General features: G+C 36.9%; 1 protein-coding gene across 4 annotated transcripts in view; it reads left to right on the top strand.

Moving 5' to 3' along the window:
• HECW2 (HECT, C2 and WW domain containing E3 ubiquitin protein ligase 2) overlaps nt 1-17,772 on the top strand; it is a 434,970-nt gene extending 417,198 nt beyond the window's left edge. For all 4 annotated transcript variants that reach the window (XM_006078135.4, XM_044936746.2, XM_025277874.3 and 1 more), the window contains one exon: nt 9,863-17,772. In XM_006078135.4, coding sequence (XP_006078197.3) covers nt 9,863-9,974 — 112 coding nt within the window. In that variant the 3' untranslated portion in view covers nt 9,975-17,772. The remainder of the gene's footprint in view (nt 1-9,862) is intronic.
• The last annotated feature ends 373 nt before the right edge of the window (nt 17,773-18,145 follow it).

Genomic DNA, 18,145 nt, shown 5'->3' with positions numbered 1-18,145 from the left:
CCTTCTGCCTTCAATCTTTTCCCAACATCAGGGTCTTTTCTGATGACTCAGCTTTTTACATCAGGTGGCCAAAGTGTTGGAGCTTCAGCTTCAGCATCAATCCCTCCAGTAAGTATTCAGGGTTGATTTTCTTTAGAATTGACTGATTTGATCTCCTTGCAGTCCAAGGAACTCTCAAGAGTCTTCTCCAGTACCACAGTTCAAAAGCATCAATTCTTTGGCACTCAGCCTTCTTTATGGTCCAGCTCTCACATCCATACATGACTACTGGAAAAACCCTAGCTTTGACTATATGAACCTTTGTTGGCGAAGTGATGTCTGCTTTTTTTGTGTGTGTGTATTTTTTTTAATTTTAATTGGAGGCTAATTACTTTACAATATTATGGTGGTTTTTGCCATACATTCACATGAATCAGCCATGGGTGTACATGTGTTCCCCATCTTGACCCTCCCTCCCACCTCCCTTCCCATCCCATCCCTCAGGGTCATCCCAGTGCACTAGCCCTGAGCACCCTGCCTCATGCATCGAACCTGAACTGGCGATCTATTTCACATATGCTAATATACATGTTTCAATGCTACTCTCTCAAATCATCCCACCCTCGTCTTCTCCGACAGAGTCCAACAGTCTGTTCTTTACATCTGTGTCTCTTTTGCTATCTCGCATATAGGGTCATCATTACCGTCTTTCTAAATTCCATATATATGCATTAATATACTGTATTGGTGTTTTGCTTTCTGACTTACTTTGCTCTGTATAATAGACGTCTTTGCTTTTTAATGTGCTACCTAGGTTTGCCATCACTTACAGTGGGCAAAGTGCTTAAAATGATGCCTAACACATCATTCAATTAATTCAGCTGTTTTGACTGTTGTCACTAATCCCTAGCCTTCAGAGCTCACCTGGCATTTTACAATTTTTAGATATTTAAGAAATGTGCTGTATCCAGCCAGGATATTTGTATTTTGTTTGAGTTCTCAATCTGGAACTACTCCTAACTGGGTTTTCTTCTGTTGGGTTTAAATTCTTACATTTGAAAAGTATGTACTCTTCATCTTTTCCCAGGGCTACCCACAGGTGAGACATGACCTGCTTACCAGGCACAGTTTGAAGAGTTTCTTCTGCTGATTATCCCCTATTCAGGAGGAACATTCTACACTGTATTTATAGATCCAGTTCATTTTAACCCAGGCAACCTAATAAGACTTTAGAATAAGATATTAGTTAGTAATCTAATTCCTTTAATAAGCCTTTAGATACTAGTTACCTTGTGGGAGATATAAGTTGATCTCTTGTCAACATGGACTTTAAAACCTAGAGAAGGGACTAACAGATATTTCAATGAACAGATAACCAACATCATTGCCAAATGGTGTATCACACACGGGTAGTGGGTGTAGTAAGTGCCATAGAATTCCTTTCCGTTGTTTCACATTTACTGAACACCTGGTAAGAGTCAGGGTTGTACTGTGACACCAAGATTGCACAAATACTTGTGAACTAGTCTTAGTGAGAATTCCTGTCCTAAATCCCATGGTCTAAGAAAATATTAGTGGGGATAAAAGAGAAATTGCGAATATTTATAAAAGTCATGACAAAAGTTATAGCTTTATTTGTGTTAATAAATTTAGGCTAACAAAGCAATCACTGAATTACTTCAGTTGAATTGGTCACTCTGTGTGACTGGTAACTGTGTATTTCTCATGCCAGTTACAAGCTCTAAATTCATCACCTTCATCCTTCTCTATTTCCTCTATTGCCTGTTGTGTTTAACAGCGCCTGTGCCACCTCATGCTCCACACCCACTCACTAGCTGCCTTTAATGCATGGAATGGATGGAAAAGGTCTCTGCATTCACATCCAGTCTGAGCTCCTGTCACTCAAGCACTTTAGTTCTCAAGTTTCCTGCAGTGCTTCCTCTCGCTTCCAGGCAGTCTGCTGGGAACGTCCTTCTCTTTGTTGTTGAACCAGAAAAACCCTACACACCTACAAATCCTTCAAGGCTTGGCACAAATAGTGTCCTCTCTAAAGCCTTTCTTGACTCCACAGAGCAGACTCGTAACTAGTTGTATGCAGGGTCACTAATAGCCCATAGGAATCTTTTTGGAGTAGACAAAGGTTTCTTATAGTTTTCTGGAGAAAAGCAGCCCTGAGCTAGGGATTATGAGTTGGTGAGCAGAGTCAAAGGTAGGCTGCATTTCAGACCCCTAGTATAGAGTGCAGACTGCGTAACCTTTGGCAGGTCCCATTTGCCTGCACAGTTTGTTGTCAGAGTATAAACGTCTCGTAGGCAGAGACCAGACTATTCATCCTCATATACAAAGGGACAGCTCAATGTCTGGCATGCAGTATGACCTCAGAACTTGTTTGTTCAATGAATTAAGGAATAAATGAAATGTAAGTTGAAAAATTAATTTTTATTCATCAGGGCACTTTGTATAGGAATGCCAAGCTTTTAAATATGGGGCCTTCAAGGGGTTACATAATCAAAGAGAGTCTGTAGGTGCGGGGGCCCTGGAGAGCCTAAGAAGAGAGCCCCTCTTTGCCCACCTCACAACCCAGCTCCTGGCCGACTCTGCCCCTTCATCCGGGCTGCCCTGCCAGCAAGACTGCCTGAACACCTGATTCCCTTGTGGGGAAGCCGGGCTCAGATGGGGAGAATTTGAGCTTGACAAGTAAACTTGGTCAGGAATGCTCCTATTTCCAAAGAAATCATGACATTAAAGTGTGATATTCTAATATCCTTTAGGGATTTTCCAGGATGCTTTTAAGTATTTTTTTGATTTATTTATTACTTGATGAAAAGGTTGAAATAGGAGTAGGGAAACAAATTAGAAGGATTAGGCACCACTGCCGATTGAAAAGAGGGTACTGATAAAACACACTCTAAATGATAATGCAAATAAAAAGGATTTATTAGATTTATATACATTTTATTTCTAGGGCTATATCTACTAGATAAAATGAAGCCCATGGTTTTCTCATTCTCTCTTTAGAATCTTGATTCTAATTTCTTCTTTGCCTCATATTTTGAGTCCTTATAAGCTTCCAAAAGTCACTTCTGGGAGAATCAATTTATAAATGCATACACATACAGAAACACATTAATCAATCGATCTATGAAACCAGATATAATTGTGATTCTTTGGGCTCACTGGATTTGGATAATCGACTTGTCTATATCTATAGGAAAGAAAAGAGGGTTAAGCATATGACCTCCTGGTTAACATTTAAAGAATCCAGAAAGCACCAAGAGATCTATTAAGTCAGACCAGATGTCTGGAGGGCTTTTAAATCTTCTTTATATTAATGCCAGCATGATTTCCCAAAGACTAGTTCAGACCTGCCTTCCTTGAGTGGTTCTGGCTGCATAGAGTAAAATGAGGTAAACTCATTATAGCCTTAGTGTGGCTGGCTTTGAAAGATTTGAAAAATGTTCTTTTATTGAGACTGAATAACTGGATGTGCTTTTGCTGCCAATATCAACATAGTCCAAGGGCCCTTCTGTTATTTTCTGCTCGAGTTTTCTTAGGACATGGAATGGGGTGGGAGAGGGGGGTGTGAGAAGCCTCAGAGGATTGTGTTTTGTTTTGCTTTTTTTTTCCCTCTGTTCTTGGCTTACACAGCAAGTTGATGGTAAATATTGGGCAATTTATTTAACCACACGATTCCTCAATTTCCTTATTAGCAATGCTGTCTTGTTTATAAGGAGTTTTGAAATTTTTGCAAGCACACAAAACTCTGCTGAGAATAGCCAATATAGATATCTTATTTCTAATGTAATTGATGTCTCTCCAATAGTGGAGCCTACCTGCGTCAGACTCATTTAGAGTGATAGTTAAAAAGCAGATCCCTAGGCCCACCCCAGACCTTCTAAAGTAGAATTTCAGGGGGTGCACCTAAAATCTCCATTGTAAACAAGTTTCTTGGATGATTCTGATGAATTCCCCCTATATCTCTCTGAATGTCTCCGCTTTGTGGTGAGCCTGAGATAGAACTTGTTGGTTAGAGGACCTGAAAAATCCCCTGGTATCTCCCAGACTTTTCTGAACTGACCAAATCTGGACCATTTTCCCTGAAGCTCCTGTATGTTTTGATTGAGTCATTCATTTAAAAAATATTTGAAGCTTTATTTTTCTAATTTCTGTCCTCAAAATGTGTGTAATCTGGTAAGGTGCTGAGGACTAGCAGTTTAAAATCATGAAATAGGATGAAATGAACACTCAGGCTTCCAAAACTGAAGAAACCAAAGCATTAGTTTCCCTGCTTTCAGTTTAATGTTGGACTTCCCCTAGGAACCCAAGGCTGTGGTCTATTCTTGATTTGACTTTGGGGGAACCATTTAATCTTTCTACAGTTTCCCCCTCAACAATACATACTTTCTCCATCCTCATGAAACATTTTCCATAGGAGCTGTTCAGGTTATTCAGAAGGAAAGTTCTGTTATGGTAACTATATATTGTGCAACCAGGTGCAGTTCAGGAATCCATGATAGCTTTAGGTTGAGGATCAATGATGGTGATTATGTCTTGTGACTGAAGAGGATCAAAAAAGTTGTCCAGTCCTTCCTTTTGTGTTGAGAACTGAATTAAAAATATGAGTATCCAGGCTTATGGATTTACTGGAAAAGTTACTGAACAGCAGAAACATTCAGAGTTCCTGTTTTTTGGCTCAGAAACCTGGGAGGATGAAAGGACTGCTGCTGACTCCCAGCTTCGCACCACTGCCCTTGATAGGGGTGATGCTACTCTATTACACTTATTACACTTAACTACCTCTTCATAGGCTATGCTCCTGCTCTGAGACCTGTAGCAGTTTTCCAAAGCTGCATAACCAATTACCACCAATTTAGCAGCTGAAAACAACATGGTTACTATGTCACCGTTTCTGTAATCAGGAGTCCGAGCACAATTGAGCCAGGTCTTCTGCTCAGCATCTGAAAGCTGAAATCAAAATGTCGGCTGGATTGCATTCTCATCTGGAAGCTCAACTAGGGAAGGATCTGCTTCCAAACTCCCTTTTAGGTTGTTGATAGAATTTATTCCTTAAATCTACACAATTCATGGCAGTCTACCTCTTCAAATCTAGCAACAGTGAGACTCTCTGATTTCTAGATGCTCCTTTTAAAACTCTCACCTAATTAGGTCAGGCCCAAGTTCAGGATCATCACCCTTTTAATTAACTTAAAATCAACTGATGTGAGACTTAATTACATCTTCAATATATCCTCACCCTTGCCATATTCTATTGGTTACAAAATACAGGTCCCCTGTCATACTTAAAAGATAGGGATTATACAAAGGCATGGGTCACGGCAGATCATCTTAGAATTCTTCATACCACAAGACCCCAGTGAATTAAAATTCATCATTAAATCCAAGTATGCAAAAGAAGTTAATTGGAGGATTCAGACATTCAGTTCAGTTCAGTCGCTCAGTAGTGTCCGACTCTGCGACCCCATGAATTGCAGCATGCCAGGCCTCCCTGTCCATCACCAACTCCCGGAGTTCACTCAAACTCATGTCCATCGAGTCGGTGATGCCATCCAGCCATCTCATCCTCTGTTGTCCCCTTCTCCTCCTGCCCCCAATCCCTCCCAGCATCAGAGTCTTTTCCAATGAGTCAACTCTTCACATGAGGTGGCCAAAGTACTGGAGTTTCAGCTTTAGCATCATTCCTTCCAAAGAAATCCCAGGGCTGATCTCCTTCAGGATGGACTGGTTGGATCTCCTTGCAGTCCAAGGGACTCTCAAGAGTCTTCTCCAACACCACAGTTCAAAAGCATCAATTCTTTGGCGCTCAGCTTTCTTCACAGTCCAACTCTCACATCCATACATGACTACTGGAAAAACCATAGCCTTGACTAGACGGACCTTTGTTGGCAAAGTAATACCTCTGCTTTTCAATGTGCTATCTAGATTGGTCATAACTTTCCTTCCAAGGAGTAAGCGTCTTTTAATTTCATGGCTGCAGTCACCATCTGCAGTGATTTTGGAGCCCCCCCCCAAAATAAAGTCTGACACTGTTTCCACTGTTTCCCCATCTATTTGCCATGAAGTGATGGGACCAGATGCCATGATCTTAGTTTTCTGAATGTTGAGCTTTAAGCCAACTTTTTTACTCTCCTCTTTCACTTTCATCAAGAGGCTTTTTAGTTACTCTTCACTTTCTGCCTTAAGGGTGGTGTCATCTGCATATCTGAGGTTATTGATATTTCTCCCGGCAATCTTGATTCCAGCTTGTGCTTCATCCAGCCCAGCATTTCTCATGATGTACTCTGCATATAAGTTAAATAAGCAGGGTGACAATATACAGCCTTGACGTACTCCTTTTCCTATTTGTAACCAGTCTGTTGTTCCATGTCCAGTTCTAACTGTTTCTTCCTGACCTGCATATAGGTTTCTCAAGAGGCAGGTCAGGTGGTCTGGTATTCCCATCTCTTTCAGAATTTTCCACAGTTTGTTGTGATCCATACAGTCAGAGGCTTTGGCATAGTCAATAAAGCAGAAATAGATGTTTTTCTGGAACTCTCTTGCTTTTTCCATGATCCAGCGGATGTTGGCAATTTAGTGAGAGATAATACAAGAGTAAATCTCTTTATTTTGAAGTATTTCTTACAAGTCAATAAGAAATCCTAAAACTTTGGATGATAAATTTATTTCACACTCATAAGAATGACTGTTATTAAAAAAAATAACAAGTATTGGAGAGGATATAGAAAAATTGGAACCCATATTCATAGAAATACTTTTTTACAATAGTCAAAATGTAAAAACAACCCAAGTGTCAATCAATGGATGAATGGATTAACAAAACATAATATATACAAACAATGGAATATTATTCAGCTGGGAAAAAAGGGAATTGCAACCTATGCTATAACATGGACCTGGAAAATGCTAAGTGAAATAAGCTAATCACAAGGGATGAATATGGTATGATTCCACTTATATGAGGTACTTAGAGTAGTCAAATTTATAGAGACAGGAAATTGATGGTTGCAGCGGTGGAAGAAAATAGGAGTTAGTGTTCAGTGGGTACAGATTTTCAGTTTGGAAAGAGAAAAAATTTCTAGAGATGGATAATGGTGATGGTTGCAGAACAATGTGAATGTACTTAATGCTACAGAATTGTGTACTTGATAATGGTTATCAATGTGATGTGATTTATATTTATCAAAATAAAAATTTTTGAAGAAAAAATAAATGGGCCAAGTAGATGAACATGTAGATCACAAAACGGGAAATGTTACAAATAAGCTGACTTGGGGAAAGAGTCTCAGCCTTGTTGGTAGCCAGTGAAGTGAAAATGTTTAAATTTCATCTAAAAGAAGTACCGTCTTTAGTCTAATGGGATAATGAATGTATGGGTCTCACGCACAAAGCCTGGATGATAATTATATTCAAAATATACTTCACTTCTCTGCTTCTTCCTCCCCTTTCCCTGTAACAGATTTAAAGTTTTCAGTTAGTATTTTTATACCAGTGTTTTACACAAGATAGATATTTAAACCATTTCTAAGACTTTCAGTATGCTAGCTCAGTTTCTTTAAAAAAGTAAAATATTCTTGAGACCCAAGTTAAGGCTCTGATGTAAGGAAGTATAATATGTAGTATGTCAAATGCAATTTTGAAATAGTTTATGAAAACGTATTTGATTTCAAAGATTGATTAAATTATTTTTCCCCAATATATTCTAGAGTTTGTAATATTAAGAACTTGTAAACTCTGAGCCAGTTCTATTTCTGTGTCCTAAAATTGGTACAGACAGTCCCAGACTCAGGAAGGTTTGACTTAGAATTTTTTGACTTTACAGTGGTTTGAAAATGATATGAGACTTTCCTGGTGGTTCAGTGGTGAAGAACCTGCCTGCCAATGCAGGAGACGTGGGTTCAATCCCTGGGTCAGAAAGATTTCCTGGAGAGCTACAGTCGATAGGGTCACAAATAGTTGGACATGACTGAGCACGCACACACAAAAGTGATACACTTTCAGTAGAAATCGTATTTTTAGTTTTGAGTCATGATCTTTTCCTAGGCTAACAGTATTCAGTGTTTTACTTTTTCATGATGCTGGACAGCATCAGTGAGCCTCAGCTCCTAGTCAGCCATTTGATCACCAGGGTAAAAAAAAAAAAAAAAAAAATGGTACACATACAACCATTCCATACCCATACAAACATTCTGAAACTCAATAAATTACATGAGATATTCAACTCTTTATTATAGAAGAGGCTTTGTGTTAGATGATGTTGCCCAACTCTAGGCCAATGTAGGTGTTCTGAGATGTACAAGGTAGTCTAGGCTAAGCTGTGATGTTCAGTTAGTTAGGTGTATCACATGCTTTTTTGACTTATGATATTTTCAGTTTACGAGGGGTTTATCAGTATGTAACCTCATTGTAAGCTGAGGAAGACCTGATTTTTCTAATATGACAGAGCCCTTCGTGTTAATGTTTTTAATAAGCTATGTGGCCACACACCTGCTTTATTTATTATCTCTTTGTTATCTCAGTTTCCACGAGTCAAGATTATCCTTTGGCAATTTAATGAAGCAATTAGAGTAAATGTTCTTGATGGTAATGAAATGTAGCTAAAAATGCACATCTTATTAATTGGTCAAACACTGTAAGCCAGGCATTGTATTAAGTGTGTTTCTGTGATTTCATTTAATTCTCATATCCTCTGAGACAAATAATAGTGTTTCTATGATTTCATTTAATCCTCATATCCTTCTGAAACAAATAATATGATTCTCATTTTATAGATGAGAAACTGAGTGGAAGGTTTTTAATAATTCACTGCAAATCACACAGCTGTTTGGTAATGCTGAAATTCAAACAAGTTTCTCCAACTGCAAACCTCTAATCTTCCCACAACACTACACTGTAGCTAGGAGTATAACTATATTTATCTCATAAATATTAAAGTTATTTATAAGAATAAAAGGTTAGAACCATGTGATTTTGTAAAAACAGCCTGTTAATGATCACAGCTCCTAAAATTCCATATTAATTCAGGAGCAGTTTTTAAAAGCAAAGTTGTTTAGCTCCTGCAAACAACCTGTTGTGCATTCCAAATAAAATGCTTCCTATTTCATGTCAAAAGTGCAGATTTGCTTCCCGATAAGATGTACTATTTGGAGGTTGTCTATTTTTTTATTGTGATTCAGGTGCAAATAACAGGAAAGCATATTTTTTCCTATCTTGGCCAAAGGGGAGGTATTTCTAAAAAAGAATGTAACATAATGATTTAAATGGCCATTATTTTGCATCATGAATTAGGAGAAATCAGATTATAGCACAGGAGTCAAAGAAGTAACAATGGTCTACTGACTACGACAGGAAAGTCCAGCCAGGGAATTTCCCAAAACTCTAAGCCATGAGGTCTTCAGAGACACTCAGTGCTCTTCCCTGAGCAACAAAATGAAAAAATGCAAAACCATTGACTTTTTAAGAAACATTCAGGCAAATGCCAACTCTGAAAACAAATTACTTTGCAAGAGCTTAACTTCATGACTTTTAGGGGGAAAAAAAAAACCAACCTAACATCAAAAGAGAAATAAAAATACAAACTTGTCTTTGTAATTCTTAGACAACTAAACAAATAGTAATATATATGTCATATGGATTTTAAATGATTGTGAAAATGTAAAGAAAATTTTTTTAAAGATATTATTTCCCTTAAAAGAATTCAGTTCTGAATTGTTCAAGTCAAAACATTTTCAAAGTGTTTCCAAAAGGAGTGTGAAAATTGGCAACAAACCAATTTGAATATGAAAGACATGCATGCACAGACACCAGAAGAAAGGATCTCATTTCACTCAAAGCATTCTGAACTCTGTACTGCTTCTTCTGTTTGCAGAGCTCACACTTGTTTTAACCGTCTGGATCTCCCTCCATACCCATCCTTCTCCATGCTTTATGAAAAACTCTTGACAGCAGTTGAAGAGACCAGTACCTTTGGACTTGAGTGACCTGGAGGCAAAATGCCCAGCTCTGTGTAAACAGGCAATTCCAGAAGCTGCCTTCCTGAAGAATGGCTGAACGTTGGAAGTTTCAGGAGTCGCTTCCATTAGAGTAAAGCTGAATGCTGTTATTTTCCAGGAACGGATGCTCTGTCACATTTGGGTACTGCCTAGTGATGATGATCCTCTTGGAAGGATTTGGGTGAGCTTGATGCCCAGGGAACCACCCAACAGTCTTTCAATCAACAGTTCTTGACTGCCAAACTTTTTTCCATTTGTTATGTTCCAAGACAAAGATGAACCTGTACACGATCAGCTCCATGGTAACTTTTAGAGACTCAGGAGAATCATGAAACTTACCTTTGAACATGATTCAAGCCAAACTGACAGCACTTGGCCCAATCTCCAAATTAGTGCAAGTTAAATAGTATAATAAAAACAAATATATTTCCTGAAAATACATTCATTTAAGCCCTAAGTTATAACAGAATATTCATTTTCTTGCTTATGAGTACCTGCATGGTGTGTACCATAGGTTTCAGCTTTCATGGGACACAAGTGGAAAATGAAACCAAGTCAATATGAGGTAACCTTTAAGATTTGCAATAAGGTGGTCTGTGACAATGTATATGCAAAGTGATATGTGTGTAATTATGGCTGAAGACAAACTGTTATACAATGAATTACTAATGACAGATTTTATGCTTTATAATGCATGAAAAAAATTTTAAAATAATTAGCAATTAATCACAGCGTATCAGGAAAAAAGTACACAGTGAGTTCTGTTTATTTTTTATAGTTTCATTATATTTATGTTCTCTAAGATGTAGATAAGACTCTACCTATCATACTATATGTACCATCTGTTCCATTTTCATGTACCATGCTTATTTGGGCATCATGCTTGTATGTATCCTTTTAAGCACTCTCAAGGGAACAAAAGGGCCTTTTATTTTTATAAAGGTACAAAAAATTCCCCAAAATATTTTGCACTGAATGTACCAAAGTTGAAGGGACATTATAATATGACTAACAACAACTCCATCACTTGACAAGTATAATAGAAAATAGCTTCTAAATCAAACTTTCTTCACAGTGCCATGTTTACCACTACAAGGACTGTGCATCTAAGTAATAATTTTTTAAGACTCACTATATGTGATAGTATGATATGCATTTATTTAAAATGCATTAGACTCTTCCATCCATCAAATACTTTACAGGATGGCATTTAATACAGATATTTCGTATTTCCCCCACTGCTTTTTATTTGTACAGCATCATTAAACACTAAGCTCAGTTAGGGAGCCATCAGCAACACCCAAGAGATCAGCTCTCTTTAGTAATAAGAATTCCATTTTCCCTCATCAGTGAAGACATCACGAATTGAAAGTCTCAGTACTATATTTCTAAGTCTGCATTTTCACTGATGCATAATTTTCTTATCAATATTAAGAAACAGTTTTTCTATAATATCTCAGAAACTGCATGACATCACTAGCATTGTCTCTGCTTAGTTTATCAGAGGGTGTTTTTCATTTTTATTACTTTGGGGTTACTCACCATCATGGTTTATTTCTTGACTTATGGCCACAACTAACCAGATGTTCGATATGATGAAGTTAAATTGAGGGTAATAAAAGCATTGGATTAAACATTTGGTTTGCCAGCCTATGGTATTACAGGCATTGCCCAAACACTTCTTTGAAACAACATTTATAGTAGCCATGGAATTCCTGTTATAGGGTGTTAGCAATCTTACGTTTTATAGAGGTCAAATGCATGCTTTTCATAGATGGTTGATGATGGTAAGAACTGATTACTCTGTTGGTTAAACTACATTTACTATGGGGACCCTCAAGAGGAATACTACTCGTTATATTCCTACACTAAAGGCAGGTACTGCAGTGCAGAGAAACATTCTGGGAACAAAGGTTACAACAATCTGGAAGTAAGAAGGAAAGATTTATCTGTGTACTATAATTGTATCGGAAAGAAAGGGAAGAAAAAAACCTTAACTGGAAATGTTAGTTTGTACTTACTTATCATGAATATAAGTGCATATTTAATTTTACAAACTATTTTTACTTGTTTGTATTTTTTTCATTATAAGGGAAAATAGTATAACATACTTTTTTAAAAACACATTTTTGATGGTATATAAGATGTTTCAGAGATGGCATTCCCTAAGCAGCTGATAGAAGGTTTCAATAATACAGCATTTCTTTCAAAACTATTTTCATAGACCATGTTAGCTTGCATTTTGGTTTGCGACACTTTGTTGTCATATTCTGCATTATTAGGTAAGAGATTTGAAATAAAATATATCTCTTTAATTATTTCTTTCCAAATACCAGTATAATCATTAATTGCTACCATTCTCAGAATTGGAAATTATCCAAGATGTACCTATCACATCAGAATACCATGATAACGGATCATCTTATTTTTCATTTGTATAAACAAAAGAATCTGATAACTATTTAAAACATTAAATAACATTTCCACAGAATAAATTCAACTTTAATATACTCTACAAATAGAAATATCCATAAATATTTTCTTCTGGACTATGAACCTAGATAATTTGGCTGTCTGGTCTTGTTTTCTTTAAAATGCTCATAAATGATACATATAGTATACCCTTTTATAAAAGACAGTCATGATACATCAAATATATGCAGACATCTCTTAGGTGAGAGAAGAGGCATTGGCATTCACTCTGTGCCAGCTGCTATGGTTGATGGTTGAGCTACAAGATTCAAAATCTGTCCTCAAGAAGCTTACAGTCTAGTGGAATACATACCAAGGTTCAGAAAATATTTTAAGTAAAATTTGATATGTTCTACAATCAAGAGAACAGCTTGCTCCATCTGGGAGTTCCAGTGATGACTTCATATGTGCGAGATACTGTGGCTAAAAAAAATCATATAAATGCTTTTTCTGTTGATACCTAATGGCATATAATAATATGATGATACTGGTCAAGTGTGGAAGAAGGAAATGGAGTGGAGAAGGAAATGTAACCCACTCCAGTATTCTTTCCTGGGTTATCCCATGGACAGAGGAGCCTGGCATGCTACGGTCCATGAGGTCACAAAAGAGATACAGCTAAGCGTGCTCACATGCATGCACATGGAAGCCTGGAGTGCATTTACACACAGGGTTTAAAGTGTGAAGGTGGGGAACTGAACCATGATGGACCAACCCAAGGATCTTCAAGTTATCCCCAAAATGACACAATTAAGTTCAATAGTTTCCCTGTTTCTTTTCATCTGCACTATGGTGTATTAGGTTGGTGCAAAAGTAACTATGGTTTTGGACCCTGAATTTTAAGTCATTATAACTAAGCTCAGACACATCTTTATTAATCAAAATAGGAACCATCACAGTCAACACACTTTTGCCAATGAGAAATAAGTTTGTTTATTCTTGTAGCATAAAAATCCATGCTTCAAGATTTGACGAACTCTTGGAAAGCATTTTCCCTGCAAAAAAAATTGTTGTGATGCTTGAAGAAGTGGTGGTCAGTTGGTGAGATATCAGATGAATGCAGCAGATGAGACAAAACCTCGTAGCCCAATTTGTTCAACTTTTGAAGCGTTGGTTGTATGACCTGCTGTTGGGTGTTATGGAGAAGAATTGGGCCTTTTCTGTTGACCAATGCTGGCTGCAGGCATTGCAGTTTTTGGTGCATCTGATCCATTTGCTGATCATACTTCTCGAATGTAATGGTTTCACCAGGATTCAGAAAGTTGTAGTGAATCAGATCAGCATCAAACCACCAAACAGTGACCATGGCCCTTTATTTGGTGCAAGTTTGGCTTTAGTAAGTGCTTTGGAACTCCTTCTTGGTCCACCCACTAAGCTGGTCATTGCTGGTTGTGTAAAATCTGCTTTTTGTAGCATGTCACAGTCTGGTCAAAAAATGGTTCATTGTTGCATGGAATAAGAGAAGATAACACTTGAAAATGATGGGGTTTTTTTGATTGGTGGTCAGTTCATGAGGCACCCACTTACTGAGCTTTTTCATCTTTCCAGTTTGCTTCAAATGCCAGACGATCATAGAATTTTTGACTTGGGCAACTTCTCATGTAGTTGTAAGAGAATCAGCTTCGATGATTCTCTCCATTGGTCGTTGTCAACTTCCAATGGCCAGCCACTGCATTCCTTATCTTCAAGGCTCTTGTCTCCTTTGCAGAACTTTTTGAACGACCACTGCACTATATGTTCATGAACAGTTTCTGGGCTAAATGCATTGTTGATGTTGCGAGTTGTCTCCACTGCTTTACCACTCATTTTGAACTCAAATAAGAAAATTGCTTGAATTTACCTTTTGTCTAACATAATTTCCATAGCCTAAAATACATATGAAATAAACAGCAAGTAATAATTCATTAGCAAAAAAACAAAGCAAGAAATGAACATTAAAATGATGTATAACATAACTACATTTAAGAGTGTATTCCAGCATCAAATGGCAAAGTTCAGAAATGCAAAACCAAAGTTACATTTGCACCAACCTAATACCTTTGTTTTGCAGTGTTAAAAACCCCAATTCCTGAGCCCATCCACCTCTGGGGTCAAAATGTTTTCCTTGTGCAAATAAAAAATGAATGGATCTTGGCCAAAGAAGTATGGTTGCAATTTTCTAGCATCTGTTACTTTGTAATTAAGAAAAAGTTCTGTAATAAATGAAGGAAAATTTTTTTCTCTTGTATAACAATCAAGTTTAAAAAACTGCATTCAAATGATTATAGTAATGGTGGAATATGTTTAAACAGTGCTTTAGAGTTTCTCAGTACTTTCGGTGCTTAGTTTGTCTTGATCTTCACCTACTCCGTGGAGTAGAAGGTATCAAGTCCTGTCTGCATCGAGGCTGATTTTCACAGGTGGCTTGTGAGATCAGTTTCAGTACTTCACAGCTACAGTTCCAGGTTTCATCTTGAGAAATGTGGACACTAATATGTATACCAGCCTATTCCAGTTTCACTGAAATTTGCAAGCTGCTCGTCTACCCAAACTCTCATTTTTTCAAACACTCTTAAAAACATGACACCTTCTGAAAAATCCTTGAAGAAATTAGCATATTCATAGAAAAAACTCCCAATATCCTAAATGTTTCCATTTTACTACATATTATGAGAAATTAAAAACAAAATGCAAAATTTGATTGCTTTTGGTGGATTTCTATATTATAGTAAGTTTAGTTTTCTCAAATATTATTTGGAAGCAAGATAATGAAACAGCGCTTTAATCAGAAGCCTGCTTTTACTTTTTAATTTTAAACAAGGATGGATCTAGAAAACCCTGATAGCTGAGTTCCAGTGATATGGGTGAAGGGACCACTGCAGGTTCTTTTCCTCTTTGTCTTCCTCACATTGATACAACTTTTTTTCCTCTTTCTGCACAAATTATGACTTGATCACTTCTAACTAAGGCAAACATCTGATAATGAAGATTCTGTCCAATCCAACCCAGTTTAGGAAACTCCCATTGAAGATGAAATGATGCTACACCATCATTACAAACTACTTATCACACTGCATAGTACAAATACAAATAAAGACCATGGCCTCACCCTCAAACTGAATCCGACTTTCAGGCCCTTTTGTGTTCTTACCTGCTTTCTCATTTAATTGATGAGTGAAAATACTCTAAATCTTAGACACAGACACCTTACTTCTATAAAATTGAGTTTAAATTAATGAGAATGTCACTTTCACTTAGGTTCTAATTTTGCGAAGCCGATATTGCCTTTCTAATTCGATTGTGTTTTCTGGCTAGATTTGCCTGTCTCACGTGGAAGCAAAGGGATGTCAGAGACATCAAGCTTTCTAAATTGTGGCTTATGGCCAACCACTTGCTGCCCACTAGAAGGATGATAGAAACAAAAAAATCAGAAAAGATGGAACCAGTAGTGGTGACCCCAACCCCCGCCCACCCCTGCTTTCTCCCCCACCACTGCCAAGAATGTAATGCTAATTATGGACCAACTGTCAGAATTCAGGAGTGGTAACTGCATTCCAAGGAGCTGGCACAAAGGATATGCTGAACATGTGTGCCCTACCCATATCTGAACAGTCAACAGCACTGTTGCAGGGAGAAAGTTAAGGGTGAAAGGATCACCTTATGGCTTGCTGGCTGTGGGTAGAAACGTATACTTTGGTTTCTGACTTTGAGAAAAAGAATTATGTGTTGCCCAATGAAAGCACTGCTAGGTAATCAACCTGGTGGATTCCCTTATCTTCAGTAAGGTGATAACATTTTTCTGTATTGCAAAACAGAATTTAGTCCAAAAGTATTAAAGCTAACCATAGCTTAACTAGGAGATCCAATGATTTAGCATTAAATTGTGTTGTGGATTACTTTTAACTTAATTGTTGTTCCTATAATTGAACTTTAGGAAAAAAGAGAGCACATGTTGCTTGACACATTTCTTTTGCTTAATTTGTTTTTTAGCAGACATTCTTTGACATTACAGTCACTTCCAAAACATTTTTCATGGTTTCTAATGGTAACTTATGTGTTCCCTGGTCATGTATAAGCAAAAAACCTAAGAATTGGGTTCCTGAATTGCAAATAGAGACCTAATCTGTATTTCCAATTTTTCAAGAAATTAATCAAGTCTGAAATACATTGCTTAGATTTAATCTATAAGGTAGTTTATTTGGCTTTCACTATCAAACCGTTCAGCAGAATTGGAAGGCCCTAGTTGTATGGTTTCTGGGAAACATAGGAAAATTAAACTTATACATGAAATTTTTATGTGGAGTGGCCTTGGGCAGGTGATATTTTTCTATCCAATTTTCTTTTAAGATATTACAACCCTGAGTAGTGTTGAAAGGTATGGTGTATGATTCAAGCTGAATCAAATATTACTGATGCAGCTAAGGAATCAGTAAATTTCTGGTTACTATCACCTTCTATAAGAAAGGATGGATAATGTTCAAGAAATACCTTGGAAGGACTAACCAGGAAACACACAAAACTGAATGTTCTTTTAGGACCTTAATGCTCTAAAAGATGGTATTACAACCTATTTTTCTTTATATGGTATCATAAGTAAAATTTGAGCCTGTTAATATGTTGGAAAGTGCATAATATCACGTTTTTATAATAGGGATGCAGGCATTCCAAAGTAAATGAATAAAGATACATGCATCTCTCTTGCCTCTTACTGAAAGTATTAATCTAATTTTATAATAATGATTACTTTTTAATATTTAGGCTCTGTAAAAAGAGAAAAAGCCACATTTATGTCCAAGATTTCAGTGGAGCACAGGTGGTGTATTTTTTTAAGCCTTCAAATTTCTTTTCACAAATTCCACCCATTGTGTCTGTTACACCATGTCACAATTAATAGCTATGTTTTCTATTTTTGTTGAGTTTACTTAAGCCTCATATTTATTCAATGTTACTTTTAATAGAGAACAATAATGGGAAGTATTCACTATTGACATTGAGATTATACAGCTCTCATTTTACCTTATATTTAAATTTCATCTTTTTTCTCCAAGCAAATAATGCAGACTGTTGACATCCTAGAAGTGAATCATGGGTGATCTTAAATGGAGCCTGGGACTCTGAAATGTAGACTTGTTTGTTTTCTGGAAAATCTGTATTCTTATCCTTACCTGAACCCCTGACTTTTGTGTTGTATTTTTTTATGATTCTGAAATGCTTTGAGGGAAAGATATTTTATGTGTACAATTTGTTTTATTTTCATACTGATCTCTATTTTTGTTTAAAACCATGTTGCATCATGAAATCACTTAATCCAAAATAAATCTTCTTTAAAAAAATAGATTATGATTTTTCTGTGATACATTTGGGGAGGAAAAAAACTCAAGAGGAAAGAGAGCAAAGTAGGGATAAAGGTCTCATGGGATTAGTATGCAGCTTTGTGGATACAGGAAGTTCTCTTTTCATGATATTTATAATTAGGAATCTTCGTTTATCCCTAAAAGATTATTTTACTATTTGGTAGTGCATAAATTAATGTTAAAGGAATGAATTAACACAAATCGTAATCTCTTAACTCACATGAGTTGAGACTATTTGCTAAACCATCTTGGTTGAATGCTTATTTCATAACCACATATGCACACTACCACCACCACTACCACCCACATCAGTCTAATTGAGGGGTCACATATTCACAAGCCTACTGGGGCCAG

This window comes from Bubalus bubalis, chromosome 2 (assembly GCF_019923935.1).
Source record: "Bubalus bubalis isolate 160015118507 breed Murrah chromosome 2, NDDB_SH_1, whole genome shotgun sequence".
NCBI lineage: Eukaryota > Metazoa > Chordata > Mammalia > Artiodactyla > Bovidae > Bubalus > Bubalus bubalis.
The sequence above is the reverse complement of the archived record's forward strand: the minus strand, read 5'-3'. Positions and strand labels throughout refer to the sequence as shown.